General features: G+C 46.0%; 2 protein-coding genes across 3 annotated transcripts in view; one reads left to right on the top strand and one right to left on the bottom strand.

Moving 5' to 3' along the window:
• The window catches only part of GFM1 (G elongation factor mitochondrial 1), a 138,866-nt gene that overhangs the window by 29,861 nt on the left and 83,528 nt on the right, over window positions 1–25,477 (bottom strand). Inside the window, exons 19-20 of the transcript XR_004032338.1 lie at window positions 4,447–4,523; window positions 2,812–2,926 (exon numbers count right to left, since the gene is read on the bottom strand). The gene's annotated coding sequence lies outside the window, so the exon portion shown is untranslated. The remainder of the gene's footprint in view (window positions 1–2,811; window positions 2,927–4,446; window positions 4,524–25,477) is intronic.
• Window positions 18,709–25,477, top strand: part of RARRES1 (retinoic acid receptor responder 1) — a 37,056-nt gene continuing 30,287 nt past the window's right edge. For both annotated transcript variants that reach the window (XM_030822756.1, XM_030822755.1), the window contains exon 1: window positions 18,709–19,850. In XM_030822756.1, coding sequence (XP_030678616.1) covers window positions 19,350–19,850 — 501 coding nt within the window. In that variant the 5' untranslated portion in view covers window positions 18,709–19,349. The remainder of the gene's footprint in view (window positions 19,851–25,477) is intronic.

Below are 25,477 nucleotides of genomic sequence, written 5' to 3'. Positions count from 1 at the left end.
ATGTTGAATAGGAGTGGTGAGAGAGGGCATCCCTGTCTTGTGCCAGTTTTCAAAGGGAATGCTTCCAGTTTTTGCCCATTCAGTATGATATTGGCTGTGGGTTTGTCATAGATAGCTCTTATTATTTTGAGATACGTCCCAACAATACCTAATTTATTGAGAGTTTTTAGCATGAAGGGTTGTTGAATTTTGTCAAAGGCCTTTTCTGCATCTATTGAGATAATCATGTGGTTTTTGTCTTTGCAGTTCTGTTTATATGCTGGATGACATTTATTGATTTGATTATGTTGAACCAGCCTTGCATCCCAGGGATGAAGCCCACTTGATCATGGTGTACAAGCTTTTTGATGTGCTGTTGGATTCGGTTTGCCAGTATTTTATTGAGGATTTTTGCATCAATGTTCATCAAGGATATTGGTCGGAAATTCTCTTTTTTGGTTGTGTCTCTGCTGGGCTTTGGTATCAGGATGATGCTGGCCTCATAAAATGTGTTACAAACCACTGCTCAATGAAATAAAAGAGGATACAAACAAATGGAAGAACATTCCATGCTCATGGGTTGGAAGAATCAATATCATGAAAATGGCCATACTGCCCAAGGTAATTTATAGATTCAATGCCATCCCCATCAAGCTACCAATGACTTTCTTCACAGAATTGGAAAAAACTACTTGAAAGTTCATATGGAACCAAAAAAGAGCCCGCATTGCCAAGTCAATCCTAAGCCAAAAGAACAAAGCTGGAGGCATCACGCTACCTGACTTCAAACTATACTACAAGGCTACAGTAAACAAAACAGCATGGTACTGGTACCACAACAGAGACATAGATCAATGGAACAGAACAGAGCCCTCAGAAATGATGCCCCATATCTACAACTATCTGATCTTTGACAAACCTGACAAAAACAAGCAATGGGAAAAGGATTCCCTATTTAATAAATGGTGCTGGGAAAACTGGCTAGCCATACGTAGAAAGCTGAAACTGGATCCCTTCCTTACACCTTATACAAAAATTAATTCAAGATGGATTAAAGACTTACATGTTAGACCTAAAACCATAAAAACCCTAGAAGAAAACCCAGGCAATACCATTCAGGACATAGGCGTGGGCAAGGACTTCATGTCTAAAACACCAAAAGCAATGGCAACAAAAGCCAAAATTGACAAATGGGATCTAATTAAACTAAAGAGCTTCTGCACAGCAAAAGAAACTACCATCAGAGTGAACAGGCAACTTACAAAATGGGAGAAAATTTTCACAACCTACTCATCTGACAAAGGGCTAATATCCAGAATCTACAATGAACTCAAACAAATTTACAAGAAAAAAACAAACAACCCCATCAAAAAGTGGGCGAAGGACATGAACAGACACTTCTCAAAAGACGACATTTATGCAGCCAAAAAACACATGAAAAAATGCTCATCATCACTGGCCATCAGAGAAATGCAAATCAAAACCACAATGAGATACCATCTCACACCAGTTAGAATGGCCATCATTAAAAAGTCAGGAAACAACAGGTGCTGGAGAGGATGTGGAGAAATAGGAACACTTTTACACTGTTGGTGGGACTGTAAACTAGTTCAACCATTGTGGAAGTCGGTGTGGCGATTCCTCAGGGATCTAGAACTAGAAATACCATTTGACCCAGCCATCCCATTACTGGGCATATATCCAAAGGACTATAAATCATGCTGCTATAAAGACACATGCACACGTATGTTTACTGCAGCACTATTCACAATAGCAAAGACTTGGAACCTACCCAAATGTCCAACAATGATAGACTGGATTAAGAAAAGGTGGCACATATACACCATGGAATACTATGCAGCCATAAAAAATGATGAGTTCATGTCCTTTGTAGGGACATGGATGAAACTGGAAACCATCATTCTCAGTAAACTATCGCAAGGACAAAAAACCAAACACCGCATGTTCTCACTCATAGGTGGGAATTGAACAATGAGAACACATGGACACAGGAAGGGGAACATCACACTCCAGGGACTGTTGTGGGGTGGGGGGAGGGGGGAGGGACAGCATTAGGAGATATACCTAATGCTAAATGACGAGTTAATGGATGCAGCACACCAACATGGCACATGTATACATATGTAACAAACCTGCACATTGTGCACATGTACCCTAAAACTTAAAGTATAATAATAATAATAAAAATAAATAAATAAATAAAAAGAAACAAGGCTTTATCACATTCTTCCATAGCCCCCACGTAAACCAGAATAAAATGAAGCTTTCATTAATGGTGACAGAGAAAGCCAGCTGTTCTTCTCTAACAAATGATCTTTGAGGCCAGGCGTGATGGCTCAAGCCTGTAATGCCAGCGCTTTGGGAGGCCGAGGCAGTCGGATTACCTGAGGTCAGGAGTTCGAGACCAGCCTGGCCAACATAGTGAAACCCCATCTCTAGTGAAAATACAAAAAATTAGCTGGGTGTGGTTGGTGGGTGCCTGGAATCCCAGAATCTCAGGAGGCTGAGGCAGGAGAATTGCTTGAACCCGGCAGGTGAGCCAAGATCATTCCACTGCACTCCAGCCCGGGCAAAAGTGTGAGACTCCATCTCAAGAAAAAAAAAAAAATGGAAATGATCTTTGAATGTAGTTCTAAAGACCGAGTGACTTCTTCAGTATTCTTCTCTTGAAGTGAAATAATCTCAACTTCCCTAACCACAAAGCCACATTTCCTGGCCCTTAATTCAGTTTGCCACTGTAATCGAAACCCTTAAGTAAATTAGAGTCTCCCCATTTGTGGAATGTACAAGCAGTACTTGGGTGGGACATACCTGAGCTTGAATCTCTTCTCTGCTCCCTTGTTACTGATGCAACCTCGACAAGTTACTTAATTCTCTCTGGCACCCAGTTTAGTCCTCAAACTTGTGGAGATTAAACAAGATTATTCTGTAAGAGAAAGCATATAGCATCATGTCTGAAACACAGCTCCACAAAATATTACTTGCTCTTTCTCTTCCCAAACGAAGTACTATAGAGAAAAGTCAGTTGTCTATAACTGTGCTGTATGATACAGTTATCATCAGACACCATGTAAATATATGTGGCTATGTATATTTAAATCAATTTAAATTAAATACAATTAAAAATTCTGTTCTTACACTGCACCGGCCATAATTCAAGCACTTGGTAGCCACATGTAGCTAGTGCAGATATGGATCATTGTCATCAGAAAGCTCTCTTGGACAGGGCTGATTACCTTATCCTGTTGGGTGTTGACACTTCCAAACACATCCATATCAGTTTCTACCTAAACTATGTCATGTGAAATCTTTCCTTGGTGACAGGAATAAATACAACCACCCTGTTCTCTGTAGCATCTCTTTTAGAAAGAACCTCATCTCCAGTTCTGCATCCCCAAATAAGTCAGTCTCACTAGATTCAAGCTGGATTCTTCTTTAACCTCATAGATTCAGAAAACTCTAGTTAGCTGTTCCATTGCAGCCCAGATCCAGATTCTAGGGTCCCCTGCCCTGCAACCTTTGCCTTCCTGCTGAGAGGCTGGTGGGCTGTGGGCATAATGCTGAAGGCTCCAAGCCCTGGCTCTTGCTCCTAAGGCAAAATACCATCACTGAAGACTCAACACAGCCACATAAACCTCACGTAGCTTATAGCACAATATTTAGGACACTGTGAGTTCCCCTGATGAGTCCCAAGCACCTTCACAGGAGAGACCAGCAAGCCAAATGCTCTGGGAACACAGCTCACTCCATTGATTAGGGGCTCTGTTCTTTCTGTGGACAGCTAAGCACCTTCCTACAAGGGCTTCAGGACAGGCATTATGGGCCCAGGAACACAGCATGGTACATGTGTAGGTTTACAGGGCTTCACCTAAACAAAAGCTGAGTTCCCCTAAGAGCATGCAAGATGCAGGCCTAAGGAACCAGGAGAGCTGCCTTTTCTCCACCAGCATTCTGGTTCCAAAGCTCTGAGATAACAATCATCTCGGTCACACCCTAGCTTTGGTTAATCAGATTTCAATAGTCAAGCCTGGATTATCCATATTCTTCTTGCCAACCTCACCCACCCTCACCTCTGCCAAGGGGGAATACCAAAAATGATTACAGATTCATATTTTCTTAACTGCAAATAGTTCTAATGAAAGATTAGGTTACAGGGGCTACAAGTAACAGCTGAAATTTTATTTAGTGGTCCAGCAGGTTTCAGTCCCTGCCATCCCTTCTCATCTTTTGTGAAAAGAAATCCACAGGTGACTGCCTTTTTCTCAAGATTGTATCTAATTTTTAAGTTAATAGCAATAGTAATAATAATAGCAGTCACTTACATAGCCATTACTTTGTGCCAGGCATTGTCCTAAATGCTTCACATATGCACAGTGAGCTGTTTGCACCTCACAGCTCAATGAGGAAAGAGGTACCACAAAAGCATAGAGGGGTGAAATAACTCACCTCGGATCACACAGGTCAAGCAGGGCTACAAACCGGGCAGCCTGGCTCCAAGTCTACTCTCTGAGCCACTGTGCAACCTACAAACGGTAACAGAAAAGAACCCAAAGACTTAACAGTTAGAGAAAGCCCCTCGGACCCCAAGCATCCTCTCTGTTCCCCTAACCATTGTTAGTCATTTCTGATTTGTCCTCCCAGAGACGGTCTGTGTGCACATCTTTCTAAATGCACATTTAGAAGGAAGACGCTTCTGATATCACCTTGGGCAGTCACACTCATGCACAAATAGGAGATGTTTTTATCTTTTCTAATAACTGATATCAACTTTGCTTTCCAAGCCCCTATGTGGGTGCTTACACTGGTGAGTGCAGGGGCAAGGAGAGAGGAGAAAATAGTCTCAGCGAAGGGTACCTTTGCAAAATACTCCATCCACCCCAGTGATTCTGCTGTCTTCTCTGATGTGACTCTCAGCCATGATGTAGGTTAAAGCATCTATCTTAGGGATTCCTTCTCCTTCCCCAGGGTCTTTTTACCTCTCTCCCCCCAACCCTGCTCTCCCTCACAGCCTTAGAGAGGGCAGCAGGGCTTGTGGAGCTGAGATGATGCTCAAATGGGAACAGACAGTTGTCCAGCCTAGGGGCAGTCACTTCTGACCTTCACTTCCCCTGAAGAGAAATGTCCCTTCTCCAGCTGGGTCATCCCAAAATTGGTGGACTCTGAAGATATGGTAGTCCCAATGCAGCTGTGTTGTTCCCAGATTGTTTGGCTCCCACCACGCCCGACACAATCTCCCCACTGCCTCCCACCTCCCATGCCCAGTATGAGGCAGCCTTAGATCTCTGTGTTTCCTGCGAATACTAACTGCCTCAGCAATCCATTAGGAATTGTCAACCAACGTTACAAAACCACACTCAGGCTGGCTTTAACCATGAAATAGACTTACTGGTTCTGATAATAAAAAGTCTAGAGACAGGGTAGGCTTCAGATGGGTCACGATCCAGTGGGTTAGTAACACCCCCAAGGGCCTGGTTTCTTTCCGGGCTTCATCTCTGCCTTCCACTGAGTCGACGCCATCCTGAGCCTCTTTCCTGAGGGAGGCAAGATGGCACCACCAGCTTCTGAGGCACAGGCTTCCTCTCACATGCACAGCAGAGGAAGGGAGAGCATACACTCTCAGAAGAGCAAGACAACTTCCCTCCAAGACTCCACCAACCACTTCTCCTGACTTACTTGCCCAAATAGGGTCCTGAGCCTATCCCTGAACCCACCACAGTGACACTGTCTCTCTCCAGTCAGATCGCCAGAATGAGGTGTGTTCAGTAGCACTGGAGGGAGGCGAGCAAAAGTGAAAATCAGAGCAGCATTAGCAGGAAGAGGGGACAGCTGCTGGGAGGCCCCCCCCACACCTGCGTCCACATGCCCTCACCTGTTCTTGATGTATTCTCAGGGCTTGGCTAAGAGAACCTGGGGACTGAGAAGCATGGGAACTGGCTCCTGGGCCTTCTTACATTCCACAAGCTGGGGTGGCCAAAGGTAACCAGGATGGCAGTGTCACCATGCCCTTCTTCCTCCGCAGCCAACCACCCGGTCTCCTTATGCCCAGGCCTCTCATCTGCCGGGAAGACACATCCCAGGCCCTCTGGGAGGGGTTTGCTATAGACTGAATTGTGTCCCCCCCAGTTCATGTGTTAAAGCCCTAACCTCCAATGTGATGATATTTGGAGGTGGGGCCTTTGGGAGGATATTACAGTTAGATGAAGTCTAACCATAATTACTAATGCCATGATGGGATTAGTGTCCTTATAAGAAGAGACACAGAGGCTTGCTGCTTCCCTCTCTGCTGTGTGAGCACACAGTTCCAGGCCACGTCAGGAAGAGGGGCCTCAGCAGGAACTGAATCAGCCAGCATCTTGATCTTGGACTTCCCAGCTTCCGATCCATATGAAAACACATTTCTGTTGTTTAAGCCACCCAGTCTGTGGTATTTTGTTATGGTAGCCCAAATTGGTTAAGACAAGGAAAATAAACAGCCAATGCCTCTCAGAGCCCTCTCTCTCTGCTCTCCAGTCTCTTTGTGTAGTCAAGAGGATAGGAGGGGGGCAAGTACAGCTGTTCAGGGGCTGCTGGATACCTCTACCTAGCATAGGGCACAGAAGCCAATGCTGCAATCTGCTCAGTCAGAAATTAGGTCTCTTGGCTCAAGACCTGGTCCCTATTTAAATAACAATACTTCCGAGATGAGCAATGCAGTGAGCCATGGCAGCCCCTGACACTACAGTATGAATCTGCTCAGCGGCTCCTTCCCTGGAAGTTTCAATGTGAGGAAACATGACTAGGTCCGAGGCAAGAAAGAGTGTGGCGAGGCAAGACTCAGAGAAAGGGAGACAAGCTGCAACTACACAACAAGCAAGCAAGGCAGGCTTGCTCTGGCTACACGGAACCATGGAATTGTAAAGCTCCTGCGGCGGTCTTCCCTACCAGAGGAGAAACTGATTGAAGTGCATTCGGAAACAGTGCCTCATTTATTTACTTATTTAGAATAGCTAACATACATTATACACACATGAAAAAAGCAACCACCACAAAAGGGAGCCAATGGTGAAGAGTTTCTCTCTCATCCTATATTGGCAATCCTTGTAAACCTTTGCAGAGACAGTTTTTTGCATATTTCCACATTTATGTATTTTTTTTCTTTTTAAACAAATAGCAGCATACTACTTGCCCCACTCTACACCTTGCTGTTAACAACATTATACCTTAGAGATGGTTCAGTATCACACACAGCTCAATATACCTCTTCTTCATGACTGTACAATATTCCATTCTATAGAGGTACCATAATTAGTCAACCATGAAACACAGGTGTTTTCCCAGCTTTTAACTCTGCATTATTTAAAAAAAGAAATCTGTATTGGTGCCTATTGTGTGCCAGTCACTGTTCTAGGGAATACAGAGTAGAAAATGAGACATTCAGTGTCACTGCCGTGGTGGAGTTTACAATCCATATGTGGAAATGAACATCCTTGCACATACTTCTTTATGTACATGTGTGAATATATTGTTATTATAAACTCTCAAGGTGGAATTGCTGAGTCAAAGCCATGTGCATTTCTAATTTCAATAGATATTGCAAATTGTCCACCAAACAGGTCATGTCAATTTCCCCTCTCACCGTCTGTACTATCTTTTCATATGATTAAAAGTCATTATAGCTTTATATACCATTAGGTTTCTTAAACACAAAGTAAGTTCTCTAAAACGCTCATGATAACCTGAGCAATGACTAAGGAACTAGGGAACATGGCATATCAGGACACCCTTTTGGGGACACATATGCTTCTGTGCAGAGGCTGGGGCAGAACTTGCTGGCTGATACTTTCCTCGCCTCCCATGTGGCACAGTCTTCCAGCAGCCCTGGGCCAGGGGTGGGATATGATGACAGGTCTTTTGGAGAACATGGTGGACAGTTAGCAATGTCACTCCCCCACACAGTATGTGGCAAGGAAAAACAATCTGTGTATACTCAAAATCTGTCTATGAACTGAGAAAAAACATAGGGATACCCATGACAGACCAAGGCCTGATTTCCCTCGTATTGAAAGAGCTTCTACAAATCAACCAGAAATCCAACAACCCCACAGTAAGTGGACAAAAAATATGGACAGTTCTTGCACAGGAAATACTCTGTGTTCCAGAAAATCCCTGTTTATAAAATAAATACTATAATTAAATGTCTACATGTGTTCCTGATCAGTATCAATTTGCCCCCATTGTAACTGTTACCACTATTTAAAACAGCTAACCTCAGAAGAGTGCCCTGAGCTCACACAGCAGCCCTTGGTCTCCTGGTCTTTTCTGTCTTCCCTCTTGCTTATGACTTTCCATGATTCTCACCATCTCATAGGCAGGAACTGCACACACGCTGCACAGGCTGCCTGTTGGCCACTATCAGCCATTCCCACCCTTCCCCTCCTCGCCTCAGTGACAGAGGTGGCTACTTCCTTCCCATTAGGCATTGTCCCTGCAGGGACCCCACTGGGGCTCTGCAGAGATTCCCGGATCCCTTTCTCTGAGTCTGCCCCTTCCACTTGGCATGGTTTTGCTTCTGACCTAAGGCTCCTGCACCTCTTCTGGGAGGGCTGTTCTTGTGCTACCACCCTTTTGTGCCCACCTATAGAAAGACTGAAGTACCTGGGTTATCAACGAGGGTGGCTGTTAGCCAGTGGCTGACAAGCATAGAAGAATGGAAGCCCAGATACCCTGCCTGGGGCAGGGACATCTCAGAGGCATCGTTGAGAGCAGTTGAGAGCTCCCCTTCAGGTCAGGCTGAACCCACTTGTCATATAACTGTCTGAGATCCTTGCATGGCTATCCTTCTTCTAGCTCCTTGCTGAATTCTTCTCGGAGCATTTCTTCTGGGAACAATCTTTGTTTCCAGGTCTGCTTCTAGGAAACTCAGCGAAAGACACGATCTTCTTCCTCAGTAACAAAATATTGAGGTTTATTTTGGCATATGGCCACCGTGAATAAAAACTACATTTCCGGGGGTGGAGCCAAGATGGCCGAACAGGAACAGCTCCGGTCTACAGCTCCCAGCGTGAGTGACACAGAAGATGGGTGATTTCTGCATTTCCGTTTGAGGTACCGGGTTCATCTCACTAGGGAGTGCCAAACAGTGGGTGCAGGACAGTCGGTCCAGTCCACTGTGTGCGAGCCGAAGCAGGGCAAGGCATTGCCTCACTCGGGAAGCACAATGGGTCAGGGAGTTCCCTTTCCTAGTCAAAGAAAGGGGTAACAGACGGCACCTGGAGAATCGGGTCAGTCCCACCCTAATACTGCGCTTTTCCAACGGGCTTGGAAAACGGCACACCAGGAGATTGTGTCCCACACCTGGCTCAGAGGGTCCTATGCCCACAGAGTCTCGCTGATTGCTAGCACAGCAGTCTGAGATCAAACTGCAAGGCAGCAGCCAGGCTGGGGGAGGGGCGCCCGCCATTGCCCAGGCTTGTTTAGGTAAACAAAGCAGCCAGGAAGCTCAAACTGGGTGGAGCCCACCACAGCTCAAGGAGGCCTGCCTGCCTCTGTAGGCTCCACCTCTGGGGGCAGGGCACAGACAAACAAAAATTCAGCAGGAACCTCTGCAGACTTAAATGTCCCTGTCTGACAGCTTTGAAGAGAGTAGTGGTTCTCCCAGCACACAGCTGGAGATCTGAGAACGGACAGACTGCCTCCTAAAGTGGGTGCCTGACCCCCAAGGAGCCTAACTGGGAGGCACCCCCCAGTAGGGACAGACTGACACCTCAATCGGCCAGGTACTCCTCTGAGATAAAACTTCCAGAGAAACTATCAGACAGCTGAATTTGTGGTCTCACAAAAATCCGCTGTTCTGCAGCCACTGCTGCTGAGACCCAGCCAAACAGGGTCTGGAGTGGACCTCTAGCAAACTCCAGCAGACCAGCAGCTGAGGGTCCTGTCTGGTAGAAGGAAAACTAACAAACAGAAAGGACATCCACACCAAAAACCCATCTGTACATCACCATCATCAAAGACCAAAAGTAGATAAAACCACAAAGATGGGGAAAAAACAGAGCAGAAAAACTGGAAACTCTAAAAAGCAGAGCACCTCTCCTCCTCCAAAGGAACGCAGTTCCTCACCAGCAACGGAACAAAGCTGGACGGAGAATGACTTTGACGAGTTGAGAGAAGAAGCCTTCAGACGATCAAACTACTCCGAGCTACGGGAGGAAATTCAAAACAACAGCAAAGAAGTTAAAAACTTTGAAAAAAAATTAGACGAATAGATAACTAGAATAACCAATGAAGAGAAAGGCTTAAAGGAGCTGATGGAGCTGAAAGCCAAGTTTCGATAACTATGCGAAGATTGCAGAAGCCTCGGTAGCCGATGCGATCAACTGGAAGAAAGGGTATCAGTGATGGAACAAGAAATGAATGAAATGAAGCGAGAAGGGAAGTTTAGAGAATAAAGAATAAAAAGAAACGAACAAAGCCTCCAAGAAATTTGGGACTATGTGAAAAAACCAAACCTACGTCTGATTGGTGTACCTGAAAATGATGGGGAGAATGGAACCAAATTGGAAAACACTCTGCAAGATATTATCCAGGAGAACTTCCCCAATCTAGCAAGGCAGGCCAACATTCAGATTCAGGAAATACAGAGAACGCCACAAAGATACTCCTCGAGAAGAGCAACTCCAAGACACATAATTGTCAGATTCACCAAAGTTGAAATGAAGGAAAAAATGTTAAGGGCAGCCAGAGAGAAAGGTCGGGTTACCCACAAAGGGAAGCCCATCAGACTAACAGCTGATCTCTCAGCAGAAACTCTACAAGCCAGAAGAGAGTGGGGGCCGATATTCAACATTCTTAAAGAAAAGAATTTTCAACCCAGAATTTCATATCCAGCCAAACTAAGCTTCATAAGTGAAGGAAAAATAAAATACTTTACAGACAAGCAAATGCTGAGTGATTTTGTCACCACCAGGCCTGCCCTAAAAGAGCTCCTGACGGAAGCACTAAACATGGAAAGGAACAACTGGTACCAGCCACTGCAAAAACATGCCAAATTGTAAAGACCATCGAGGCTAGAAAGAAACTGCATCAACTAACGAGCAAAATAACCAACTAACATCATACTGACAGGATCATATTCACACATAACAATATTAACTTTAAATGTAAATGGGCTAAATGCTCCAATTAAAAGACACAGACTGGCAAACTGGATAAGGAGTCAAGACCCATCAATGTGCTGTATTCAGGAAACCCATCTCACGTGCAGAGACACACATAGACTCCAAATAAAGGGATGGAGGAAGATCTATCAAGCAAATGGAAAACAAAAAAAGGCAAGGGTTGCAATCCTAGTCTCTGATAAAATAGACTTTAAACCAACAAAGATCAAAAGAGACAAAGAAGGCCATTACATAATGGTAAAGGGATCAATTCAACAAGAAGAGCTAACTATCCTAAATATATATGCACCCAACACAGGAGCACCCAGATTCATAAAGCAAGTCCTCAGTGACCTACAAAGGGACTTAAACTCCCACACAATAACAATGGGAGATTTTAACACCCCACTGTCAACATTAGACAGATCAACGAGACAGAAAGTTAACAAGGATATCCAGGAATTGAACTCAGCTCTGCACAAAGGGGACCTCATAGACATCTACAGAACTCTCCACCCCAAATCAACAGAATATACATTTTTTTCAGCACCACACCACACCTATTCCAAAACTGACCACATAGTTGGAAGTAAAGCTCTCCTCAGCAAATGTAAAAGAACAGAAATTATAACAAACTGTCTCTCAGACCACAGTGCAATCAAACTAGAACTCAGGATTAAGAAACTCACTCAAAACCGCTCAACTACATGGAAACTGAACAACTTGCTCCCGAATGACTACTGGGTACAAAATGAAATGAAGGCAGAAATAAAGATGTTCTTTGAAACCAACGAGAACAAAGACACAACATACCAGAATCTCTCGGACACATTCAAAGCAGTGTGTAGAGGGAAATTTACAGCACGAAATGCCCACAAGAGAAAGCAGGAAGATCCAAAATTGACACCCTAACATCACAATTAAAAGAACTAGAAAAGCAAGAGCAAACACATTCAAAAGCTAGCAGAAGGCTAGAAATAACTAAAATCAGAGCAGAACTGAAGGAAATAGAGACACAAAAAACCCTTCAAAAAATTAATGAATCCAGGAGCTGGTTTTTTGAAAAGATCAACAAAATTGATAGACTGCTAGCAAGACTAATAAAGAAGAAAAGAGAGAAGAATCAAATAGATGCAATAAAAAATGAAAAAGGGGATATCACCACCGATCCCACAGAAATACAATCTACCATCAGAGAATACTACAAACAAACAAACTAGAAAATCTAGAAGAAATGGATAAATTCCTTGACAAATACACCCTTCCAAGACTAAACCAGGAAGAAGTTGAATCTCTGAATAGACCAATAACAGGATCTGAAATTGTGGCAATAATCAATAGCTTACCAACCAAAAAGAGTCCAGGACCAGATGGATTCACAGCCGAATTCTACCAGAGGTACAAGAAGGAACTGGTACCATTCCTTCTGAAACTATTCCAATCGATAGAAAAAGAGGGAATCCACCCTAACATATTTTATGAGGCCAGCATCATCCTGATACCAAAGCCTGGCAGCGACATAATCAAAAAAGAGAATTTCAGACCAATATCCTTGATGAACATCGATGCAAAAATCCTCAATAAAATACTGGCAAACCAAATCCAGCAGCACATCAAAAAGCTTATACACCATGATCAAGCAGGCTTCATCCCTGGGATGCAAGGCTGGTTCAACATACGCAAATCAATAAATGTCATCCAGCATATAAACAGAACCAAAGACAAAAACCACATGATTATCTCAATAGATGCAGAAAAGGCCTTTGACAAAATTCAACAACCCTTCATGCTAAAAACTCTCAATAAATTAGGTATTGATGGGACGTATCTCAAAATCATAAGAGCTATCTATGACAAACCCACAGCCAATATCATAATGAATGGGCAAAAACTGGAAGCATTCCCTTTGAAAACTTCCACAAGACAGGGATGCCCTCTCTCACCACTTCTATTAAACATAGTGCTGGAAGTTCTGGCCAGGGCAATCAGGCAGGAGAAGGAAATAAAGGGTATACAATTAGGAAAAGAGGAAGTCAAATTGCCCCTGTTTGCAGATGACATGATTGTATATCTAGAAAACCCCACTGTCTCAGCCCAAAATCTCCTTAAGCTGATTAGCAACTTCAGCAAAGTCTCAGGATACAAAATCAATGTACAAAAATCATAAGCATTCTTCTACACCAATCACAGACAAACAGAGAGCCAAATCATGAGTGAATTCCCATTCACAATTGCTTCAAGGAGAATAAAATACCTAGGAATCCAGCTTACAAGGGATGTGAAGGACCTCTTCAAGGAGAACTACAAACCACTGCTCAATGAAATAAAAGAGGATACAAACAAATGGAAGAACATTCCATGCTCATGGGTTGGAAGAATCAATATCATGAAAATGGCCATACTGCCCAAGGTAATTTATAGATTCAATGCCATCCCCATCAAGCTACCAATGACTTTCTTCACAGAATTGGAAAAAACTACTTGAAAGTTCATATGGAACCAAAAAAGAGCCCGCATTGCCAAGTCAATCCTAAGCCAAAAGAACAAAGCTGGAGGCATCACGCTACCTGACTTCAAACTATACTACAAGGCTACAGTAAACAAAACAGCATGGTACTGGTACCACGACAGAGACATAGATCAATGGAACAGAACAGAGCCCTCAGAAATGATGCCCCATATCTACAACTATCTGATCTTTGACAAACCTGACAAAAACAAGCAATGGGAAAAGGATTCCCTATTTAATAAATGGTGCTGGGAAAACTGGCTAGCCATACGTAGAAAGCTGAAACTGGATCCCTTCCTTACACCTTATACAAAAATTAATTCAAGATGGATTAAAGACTTACATGTTAGACCTAAAACCATAAAAACCCTAGAAGAAAACCCAGGCAATACCATTCAGGACATAGGCATGGGCAAGGACTTCATGTCTAAAACACCAAAAGCAATGGCAACAAAAGCCAAAATTGACAAATGGAATCTAATTAAACTCAAGAGCTTCTGCAAAGCAAAAGAAACCACCATCAGAGTGAACAGGCAACCTACAAAATGGGAGAAAATTTTTGCAACCTACTCATCTGACAAAGGGCTAATATCCAGAATCTATAATGAACTCAAATTTACAAGAAAAAAACAAACAACCCCATCAAAAAGTGGGCAAAGGACATGAACAGACACTTCTCAAAAGAAGACATTTATGCAGCCAAAAAACACATGAAAAAATGCTCATCATCACTGGCCATCAGAGAAATGCAAATCAAAATCACAATGAGATACCATCTCACACCAGTTAGAATGGCCATCATTAAAAAGTCAGGAAACAACAGGTGCTGGAGAGGATGTGGAGAAATAGGAACACTTTTACACTGTTGGTGGGACTGTATACTAGTTCAACCATTGTGGAAGTCAGTGTGGCGATTCCTCAGGGATCTAGAACTAGAAATACCATTTGACCCAGCCATCCCATTACTGGGTATATACCCAAAGGACTATAAATCATGCTGCTATAAAGACACATGCACATGTACATTTATTGCGGCACTATTCACAATAGCAAAGACTTGGAACCAACCCAAATGTCCAACAACGATAGACTGGATTAAGAAAATGTGGCACATATATACCATGGAATACTATGCAGCCATAAAAAATGATGAGTTCATGTCCTTTGTAGGGACATGGATGAAACTGGAAAACATCATTCTCAGTAAACTATCGTAAGGACAAAAAACCAAACACCGCATGTTCTCACTCACAGGTGGGAATTGAACAATGAGAACTCATGGACACAGGAAGGGGAACATCACTCTCCGGGGACTGTTGTGGGGTTGGGGGAGGGACAGCATTAGGAGATATACCTAATGCTAAATGACGAGTTAATGGGTGCAGCAATCCAACATGGCACATGGATACATATGTAACAAACCTGCACGTTGTGCACATGTACCCTAAAACCTAAAGTATAATAATAAAATTTAAAAAAAAAAACTACATTTCCCAGCTTCCTTTGCAACCAAGTTCTTGCCAATAAGATACAGGGCACAAGTGCCCTGTGAGACTTCTAGGAAATCCATACAGGGAGCCCTGCTGATGGCTAGTGCCCATCTTGGACCCTGAGGGCAAGGGGTTCACCCTCAGGATGTGGGAGCAGAGATCTGGAAAAGGACTGGACCTCTAACAACCTCATGGATCTGCCAATACCAATCACAGATTGTCTACCACCCCACCTTTACCCCACAACTTCTTTTATGTCAGAAATAAGTTCCTCTCCTGTTTAAGCCAATGTCATTCAGGTGTTTATTCCATGCAGTTAAATTTAATCCTAGTTTACAGACCAGACCATTGACTCTGAAAAACGACAGATACTCAGTTTGCCAGCCTCCCTTGCAGCTAGGCTTTGCCAGTGTAACCCAGATCTGGCTGAGGAGGTATAAAGGAAGGTCTGTGAAGGGGTGGCCTTCCCCTCCACAACGGTGGGTATTCCTAGTCGGGTGGGACAAGAGACTGAGAAAAGAAATAAGACACAGAGACAAACTATAGAGAAAGAACAGTGGGCCCAGAGGACCAGCACTCAGCATACTGAGGACCTGCACCGGCACCAGCCTCTGAGTTCCCTCAGTTTTTATTGATTATTATTTTCATTATTTCAGCAAAAAGGAATGTAGTAGGAGAGCAGGGTGATAATAAGGAGGTCAGCAAAAAACATGTGAGCAAAAGAATCTATGTCATAATTAAGTTCAAGGGAAGGATGTGCACGTAGGCCAGATTTATGTTTCTCTCCACCCAAACATCTCAGCAGAGTAAAGAATAACAAGGCAGCATTACTGCAAACATGTCTCGCCTCCCACCATAGGGCGGTTTTTCTCCTATCTCAGAATTGAACAAATGTATAATCCAGTTTTATATCGAGACATTCAGTTCCCAGGGGCAGGCAGGAGACAGTGGTCTTCCTCTATCTCAACTGCAAGAGGCTTTCCTCTTTTACTAATCCACCTCAGCACAGACCCTTTACGAGTGTTGGGCTGGGGGATGGTCAGGTCTTTCTCATCCCACAAGGCCATATTTCAGACTATCACATGGGGAGAAACCTTGGACAACACCCCGCTTTCAAGGGCAGAGGTCCCTGCGGCTTTCCACAGTGCATTGTGCCCCTGGTTTATTGAGACGAGAGCATGGCGATGACTTTTACCAAGTATACTGCTTGTAAACATTTTGTTAACAAGGCACGTCCTGCACAGCCCTAGATCCCTTAAACCTTGATTTCATACAACACATGTTTTTGTGAGCTCCAGGTTAGGTCAAAGTGGCTGGGGCAAAGCTACAAATTAACAACATCTCAGCAAAGCAATTATTTAAAGTACAAGTCTTTTTCAAAATGGAGTCTCTTATGTCTTCCCTTTCTACATAGACACAGTAACAGTCTGATCTCTCTTTCGTTTCCCTACAGTCTGGGGGGGAAGAAAGGTGCAGACAGGAGGTTCTGGAAAAGATATTTGTTCCTGATGCAAAAAAAAACCAGGTGCATAATGTCCAGCTCTCTTTCCACTCTGGCAACCTATTCCCTGCTACCTGCCTTTGGCTGCAGCATGTGAAGATGTGCTGTCTGCAGCTGTGGCAGCCATTCTATAACCAAGAAACTACAAGTGCATGGACAAAAAGCCAACCAGCTGAGGATGACTGTGCAGAAGGATGGAGAGAGCCTGGGTCTTTCAGAAACTCACTGAGATCTCCCACTCCAGACCAATAAATAGTCCACACTGTTAATCGGGTTTTCCATTACATACAGTTGAAAGCAATCTAACATACTCACAGAGAACAAAGCACTGAAGTAAAATCACCTGGAGGTGATCAATTCTCAAAAAGCCTGCTACTATAACCTCTTGGAGGGTGCTATAGTTTGGGTGTTTTTGTCCCCTCCAAAATTCATGTTGAAACTAAATTCCCAATGCAAGAGTGTTGGGAGGTGGGGCCTACAGTGAGGTGTTTAGGTCATAAGAGTGGGTTCTCTCTCACTCTTCCAGCATGTGAGGACACAGCGTTCCTCCCCTTCATGGGATGAAGCATGCAAAGCCCCATTTTGGAAGCAGAGACAGAGCTAAGCCCCACCAGACACCAAGCCTGTTGGTGCCTGGATCTTGGACTTCCAGCCTCCAGAACTGTGAGAAATAGATATCTGTTCTTCATAAATTACCCAGTCTCAGGTATTCTATTATCGCAGCACACAACAAACTATGGGGAGATGACTGGGTTCTGGGAGGTGATTACCTGTGCTAGGCTTGCCTCTGAGGGCAAGAAACAGCAACTCCAGCTTCAAAGAAATCAAACAATAAGAAATAAGCTCTGGGATCAGCTGATTCCTGTGTTCAACAATGCCATCAGGAACCCAGGGCCCTCCCCTCTCTCTGCTCTGCCACTCTTGAAATGGGCTCCATTCTCAGGCAGCCAGCAAGACAGAGGCATGCTTCTGGGCAGCACAGCCAGACCTAACTGGGGCCTATTGAGGGCCTGCACTCTCCCCCTTGGCTTCTCCCTCCAGCTGGATTTTCTTGCTTTTCTTCAAACATGCCAGGTAGACTCCTGCCCCAGCCTCTGCACTTGCGTTCCCTCTGCCTACAGTGCTTTTGCATACATGTCCACCTCGCTCCCTCGCCTCCTTCAGGTCGTCACCCAAATATCACCTCCCCAGAGAGGCCTGCCCTGACCACACCTTTTAAGATTAACCAGCTCCTAACTCCCCACTTCTTTTTTGGGCTTAATTTTTCTCCCTGGCATGTAACTGCGTCCAACATAGAGCACATTCCCTTGGCCTCATTGAGTGTCTGGGCCCCACTTGCCTAGAAGGTGTGCTCCAGGAAGGCAGAGATGTTTAAGATTGTTCACCCTCATTTTCCCAGGGCCTGGCAGAGTAGGTGTTTCACAATTATCTGCAGAAGGAAGGAAAGACGGCCAAGGGACAGATGACAGTCAGAGGAAGAAGTGCAGTGAGACAGGATCTTTCCAGAGATGGCACCATGTCCATCAACCCACAGGCTTTGCTCACCATGCAGAACTGGCACATGCCCACTCTCAACCACCCACTGGCAAGAAGGGATTTCCTTTAGCCCCACAATGGCACTGGGGTCAGGTTTGGTGCAGGATGGAGAAATGGATGTTGGGAGTGCCTAGCAGTACCAGTTCTCCTCTCTCAGCCCTGGTTCTCCAGGGCTTTTTCTCTTGTCTATGGTTTAAAAACAATGGCTATCTCAGCCCTTCACTGCCACCTGTCTAAAAAGAGTTGCCGCCGGGCACGGTGGCTCACGCCTGTAATCCCAGCACTTTGGGAGGCCCAGGCGGGCGTATCACGAGGTCAGGAGTTTGAGACCAGCCTGACCAACATGGTGAAACTCCATCTCTACTAAAAATACAAAAATTAGCCGGGCATGGTGGCGGGTGCCTGTAGTCCCAGCTACTCGGGAGGCTGAGGTAGGAGAATTGCTTGAACCTGGGAGGCAGAGGTTGCAGTGAGCCAAGATTGCGCCACTGCACTCCAGCCTGGGCGACAGAGCAAGACTCGGTCTCAAAAAAAAAAAGAGTTGCCAACACTTGCTGCCTCCATTCCCTGAAGCCCCATCCATGCCTCACCCCGCTGGAATCCGACTTCCACCCCCGGCCTTTAAATCTGCCTCGCACAGGGGTTATCAATATATCAATGACCTACTTGCTTCTGAGACAAATGGGATTCTCAGGCCTTATCTTACCCTGCCTTGCTGCCCACTCCTCCTGCCTCTCCTCCTGGGCAGGACCGGCAGGTGCTCAGGCCCGTCCCCAGCCGCTGGCTCGGGCGTCCCAGGCTCCCTGCCGGCGTCCACCTTCAGCCTCCTCTCCAGCCCCAGCCCTCTGGCGACTTCTCCCACCTCCACAGTGGCTGTGCCACGATGAGTCCCATCAATGCCCGCTGCAGCCTGCCCCTTTCTCCGCCGGTCCCCTTTCACCTACTGGGAAATCACACAACCCTAAGGCTTGGAGAATCCAAGCAGTTTCCCTCTAAACCCCCAGGGTTGCGAAACCGCAGGGGAAACGCCAAGTCCCTGAGCTGGGCTAGGGGCGCCGTACGAGGTAGCACGGGCGGGACGCGATTCCTCGGGGGAGGCGTCCCCACTGTCCCCCCAACCCCGTCCCTCTCCCCCTGCGGCCCGGGCCAGAAGCACCCGGCCCCGCGCCGCAGAGGCGATGCCGCATCCTGGCACCAAGCCCGGGCAGCGGGGAGGGGCAGAGAGAACCCAGGGGCTGCGGGAAGCGTGGAAAGGGAGTGGCCCCAAGGGGACCCGGGCTCGCTCCAGACCTTCGCTCCGGGGGCGGAGGGGAGGGGCCCACCACGGCCTTATTTCCGCGAGCGCCGGCACTGCCCGCTCCAAGCCCGGGTCTGTCGGGTGCCGAGCCAACTTTCTTGCGCCCATGGAGCCCCGCCGGCAACCGCTGCCCGCTCCCTGGTCCGGGCCCGGGGGCCCGCGCCCCACCGCCTCGCTGCTCGCGCTGCTGCTGTTGCTGGCCCCGGTGGTGGCGCCCGCGGGGTCCGGGGGCACCGACGACCCTGGGCAGCCTCAGGATGCGGCGGTCCCGCGCAGACTCCTGCAGGAGGCGGCGCGCGCGGCGCTTCACTTCTTCAACTTCCGGGCCGGCTCGCCCAGCGCGCTGCGAGTGCTGGCCGAGGTGCAGAAGGGCCGCGCGTGGGTGAGTGCGGAGCGACGCGCCGGGGCACGCGCCTGCCTGTCCGCGCACGGCGCTGGGCGGTGACACCTGGGTGCGCGCGCCTGCCGGCCCAACGGCTGATCCGCCAGGGAAGGTGCAGTGCGCACGACGCCCGGGGAGATCCCAGCTGGGCCTGGCGCCCCCGAAGTATCCCAGGGCCTGGAAGGGGCCCTTTGGAGCACAGCCTCTGCAGAAATCTGGCTCGTTCCTTCCAGCATTTATGAGGCCATAGGTTTTTCACAGGGCAGCGCTCTTGACTGCTCCCATACCTGGGAAAGAGATGCTTTGGGAAACTGAGGAACAGGCTGAAAGGGCAACATTTAATTTTTTCTGGAGGTACCCAGAGTTGGTTGCTATGGGTGTGCTTATTGTGCGCGCGCCCTACTGGTGGCTGCAGCCAAAGTTTTGGGCGGGATTTCCAAAATCTAAGCCAGTAGCCATACCATACCGCGGACGACTCTCTCTTGTTAATTGTAGTCCACCACGCTAGGGCTTCGGGGTAATGTGGTTGGAATTTACACGTAGGCCTGGCAGAAACCTGCTAATGCTGGCCTCTGCTTTGATCTAATAGAAGTGAGTGAATCCGGGCTCAGTGTTCTGTATGAACCGAATGAATGAGAACTTTGCAACCCGTTGTTTGGTTGCTGATTTCAAGGCATTGACGGTAGGAATTGTCTTGTATGTGTCAAACTACTTTGCGTTCTTCATCCTATAGATTACAAAAGTTACAGAACTACACTAAGTCTGTCCCAAAAGCAAAGTTGCTCCTTCTACAACCCCCAGATATTCCACAAAGCCTGCAGACACACGGCCTCAAAGAATCTGGAATTGAGTATCGCATGTATTTAATAAATAGGTGGAATTTTAAAGCGTAGCAGCAGGATTTTCACTTAACAGTACCGAACGCCTGGTAGCAGACACCATTGGAAAGTCCTTCAAGAAGCTCAGCCTCGGTTCTTCAAAACTTATTCCTGCAGCCGGCACGGCTATATTTATTGAATGATTAAATCAAATTGTTCCCAGAAAAAGGCAACCTGGCAGGGCGCGGTGGCTCATGCCTGTAATCCCAGCACTTTGCCAGGCCGAGGCGGGTGGATCACCTGAGGTCGGGAGTTCGAGACCAGCCTGACCAACATGGAGAAACCCTGTCTCTACTAAAAATACAAAATTAGCTGGGTGTGGTGGCGCATGCCTGTAATCCCAGCTACTTGGGAGACTGAGGCAGGAGAATCGCTTGAACTCGGGAGGCGGAGATTGCGGTGAGCCGAGATTGCGCCATTGCACTCCAGCCTGGGTAACAAGAGCAAAACTCCCTCTCAAAATAAAATAAATAAAATAAAATAAAATAATAAAGAAAAAGGCAACCTGGTGGGGCATGGTGGCTCACGCCTATAATCCCAGCACTTTGGGAGGCCGAGGTGGGCAAATCGCTTGAGCTCAGGAGTTGTAGACCAGACTGGGTAACATGGCAAAATACAATCTCTGCCAAAAATAAAAAAATTTAAAAATTAAAAAAAAAATTAGCCGATGTGGTGGCATGGGCCCGTGGTCCCAGCTACTCAGGAGGCTGAGATGGGAGGATTGCTTGAGCCCAGGACCCCAGGACCTGGAGGTTGCAGTGAGCAGAGAATGCGCCACTGCCCTCCAGCCTAGGCAACAGAGCGAGACCCTATGGGGAAAAAAAAGAGAGAGAAAGAAAAAGAGAGAGAGGAAGGAAGGAAGGAGCAACTTATTCTTGTAACCTGTCTTTTTGTTTGTTTGTTTTTGTTTTTGTTTTGAGACAGAGTCTTGCTCTGTTGCCCAGGCTGGAGTGCAACGCCGCGATCTCAGCTCACTGCAACCTCCGCCTACCAGGTTCAAGTGATTCTCCTGCCTCAGCCTCCTGAGTAGCTGGGATTATAGGCACGTGCCACCATGCCTGGCTAAGTTTTTTATTTCTAGTAGAGACGGGGTTTCACCATGTTGGTCAGGCTGTTCTCGAACTCCTGACCTCGTGATCTGCCCGCCTGGGTCTCCGAAAGTGCTGGGATTACAGGCATGAGCCACTGCGCCCGGCCATCTTGTCACCTGTCTTAACAATCCTTGCTGTCTGAGATACAAAAAAGTTCAGTTTTCCTAGTCCAACAGAGCAGTGAGATAATGGAGCTTGAGAACTTTCTATCAAGGTAGGAGAGTAGCCAATGCCCAGAGCCTAAAGAAGGGGCCTCTGAGGATTTGCTCCCTGGTTACCAGGGGCAGGATTCCCTACAGAAAACCAAGCTCACTCAGATTTCTAAGGTACACCAGTTTTCAATCCCAGAGATTTTTTTCCCCCTTCCAAACCCATTTTATAAAGGAATAATAGGCTGGGCGTGGTGGCTCACGCCTGTAATCTCAGCACTTTGGGAGGCCGAGGTGGGCAGATTACAAGGTCAGGAGTTCAAGACCAGCCTGGCCAAGATGGTGAAACCCCTTCTCTACTAAAAATACAAAAAAAAAATCAGCCGGGCATGGTGGCAGCCACCTGTAATCCCAGCTACTCGGGAGGCTGAGATAGAGAATGGCTTGAACCCGGGAGGCGGAGGTTGCAGTGAGCCAAGATGGCGCCACTGCACTCCAGCCTGGGTGACAGAGTGAGACTCCATCTCAAAAAAAAAAAACGGGGGGAATAATAAAATAGCTTGCATTATCATGCACTTAGTCACCCCCTTGAAAATAAAATAAGACACTTGACATCCTTCATAAAATAATCAAACTAGCTCTCAAAACCTGAGTGAATAAAGTAAAAATTCCCAGCCCCTGCATTGCTCCAATGAGGACGCAGGGGCTGGGAATTTTATGTAAGTTATATAAATCTTAAAGAGGTCTTAAACATCATTTAGTCCAATGGCTTTGGGGAAGGTTATTTAAGTCTTTTCTGGCTATTTCCCTGTTTGGAATGGAAATAATTCATGTTCTGCCAACAATGTCAGGTGGTCTGAGGAGTCATATAAGATGATATGAGTGCCAATTAGAAACTATAAAAATGTGAGTTCAGGGGTAGTCTGTTCATCCATTAACTATGTATTGAATGCTTACTCTGTGCCAGGAACTGGGCTAGATAGTATGGCCTGATTCACATTTAGCATAGGGTCATTAGGGAAGGCCTCTTTGAGATTCCCTCAGTTTTGAAGCACTCCGCTGCCTGAGTGAAGAGTGCAGACACACCTACATGGTGCTTTCAGTGTAGTCATAAGAAATTCCTGCCTCCATTATAAGAGCAGTCATAGCACTGGGGAGAAGTAAAACATGGGCCAGGTGCGGTGGCTCCCGCATGTAATCCCAGTACTTTGGGAGGTTGAGGCAAGCAGATCACTTGAGGTCAGGAGTTCGAGACCAGCCTGGCCAACATGGTGAAACCCCCATCTCTACTAAAAGTACAAAAATTAGCCAGGCATGGTGATGCGTTTCTATAATCCTAGCTACACAGGAGGTTGAGGCATGAGAATCACTTGAACCCAGGAGGCAGAGGTTGCAGTGAGCAAAGATCATGCCACTGTACTCCAGCCTGGGTGACAGAGTGGGAATCTGTCTCAAAAAAAAAAAAAAAAAAAGAAACCACGATTGATCTCCAAACGCAGGTTTGCACTCTACCCAACCAGTGCATTGTTGGACTGAGTGCTCAGCTGCTGCAAAATGTCTATCATCCATCCAGAACTGACCCTGAGGGGCAAGCAGGTAGCCAGGTAGGGGAGAGAAGTGAGGCTCATGGGTATCCTTCCCCATTCTAGGGGTCACTGCATTCTTTTGTAAGATGAGAGGCTGAGATGAAGTCAGGGTTTTTCAAACTAAGGGCTCACTAGGGTTATAACATCAATTTAGTGTGGGATCCGGTTTTTTTTTTTTAAAGAAATAGTATAGACTACAAACGATTAGAGTGTATTGCAAAAGCAAGGGTAAGTAGTGTCTCCAAATGTGTTTCAGATATATATGTGTGACCTAGGTCACAATGAGAAATGCAGTTCTTGCTGTGGGTTGCAGCTTTAAAAAGTTTTGAAAGCCTTTAGACTAAATGATGTTTAAGACCTCTTCTCCCTCTGAAATTCTTTGATTCCGTGAGCTGTTGGCGCGTCAAGTTATCTTTCATTTTAAAAACACTGTTGCCCTCTGGTGGTGAAATGCAGCAATAGCTGTGGTTGTAAATTCAAGGAAGAATTAAGTGCTAGCTGGAGTTGGGCGGAGTGGAGGAAGTGTTGTTTTGTTTTGTTGCTAATTGCAGGCGAGATCACAGACCACGATTTGTGTTCCCTCACTGCCCCCACCTGATGCCTTTCTTACCTGGCCTTACACTACCTTTCCATAACCAATGAGGCTTTTACTTTTCTAACATTACATGGCATAGGCTCAGGACCCACAGATGGAGTGGTGGGAGATTTTGGATGGTGCTGAGCGATCTTATGCTTCCCAGCGTTTCCTGGATCACCCCCCACAATGTTTGCCCTGCTCCTGACTATTCGAGGCTGTTCCTTACTTGGAGACAAGTCTCCTCTTGCCACTCAGCAAGTTCTGGGACCACTGGCTCTGCGTGGAGCATTTGGTGAGAGGCCGGCCTTTTACTAACATTTTGAGAGACTAGCTGAAATCTTCAAGTGCACACACTCTATAAGAAAGTCAACTCATTCTGGAATCCGCTATTGTTTAGGAATTGGCCACTTAAACAAAACACCCTCTGACCTGGCCAAGACCAGTGGTTGGAAACATACTTTAAACAGTTGATCAAAGCATACGGGGAGAGGGGAGCTATGCCCATACCTTAATTGCTTCAATTTAAAATAAAATCTCTAAGTGTACATTTATCATCTATCTTTTGATATAGGGCCAAGGCCATTTAATTGGAGCTCCTTGCAGTCTGCATTGGTCATTTCTTGCATTGTTATAAAGGAATATTTGAGACTGGGTAATTTATAAAGAAAAGAGCTTTGATTGGCTCATGGTTTTGCAGGCTCCCCAAGAAGTGTGGTGCTGGCATCTGCTTCTGGTGAGGCCTCAAGGAGCTTACAATCATGGCGGAGGGCGACAGGGAGCCAGCACGTCACATGGCAAGAACGGAAGCAAGAGAGCAAGTGGGAAGCTGCCACCCACTTAAACAACCAGATCTCAGAGCAAGAATTCACGTATCACTAAGGGGATGGTGCCAAACCATTAATGAAGGACCCACCTCCATAATCCAGTCACCTCCCACCAGGGCCCTCTCATCTCCAAATTGGAAAGCACATTTCAACATGAGATTTGAAGAGGACAAACATCCAAACCATATCACAGTCTTTCTAGTAAGAAAACACACCCATGGGGAATCGTTTGTGGTTTCCATTTTTGTTTACTTATGGTAGAATGAGCTCTCAAAGAATACACTGAACAATCCTCTGCTTTTACTTTTTCTTGCCTAATCTCAGCTAATTGACACCAATTCAACAGCTAAATTTCTAAACATTTAACTTGATTTAATGGACATGACATCATTCTTTGTACCCGCTCTTCACCAGTTTACATAATATTTACTTATGTAATTAGGTACTAAGTACCTCTGATATATGCAAGTTTGGGAGCAAAGCAGCTGGCTTTGGGTAAGCATCAGGCCAGGCCCATACAGG

The sequence above is a fragment of the Nomascus leucogenys genome, chromosome 11 (assembly GCF_006542625.1).
Source record: "Nomascus leucogenys isolate Asia chromosome 11, Asia_NLE_v1, whole genome shotgun sequence".
In the NCBI taxonomy this organism is placed as follows: domain Eukaryota; kingdom Metazoa; phylum Chordata; class Mammalia; order Primates; family Hylobatidae; genus Nomascus; species Nomascus leucogenys.
This window is presented reverse-complemented; position numbering and strand designations above follow the sequence as displayed.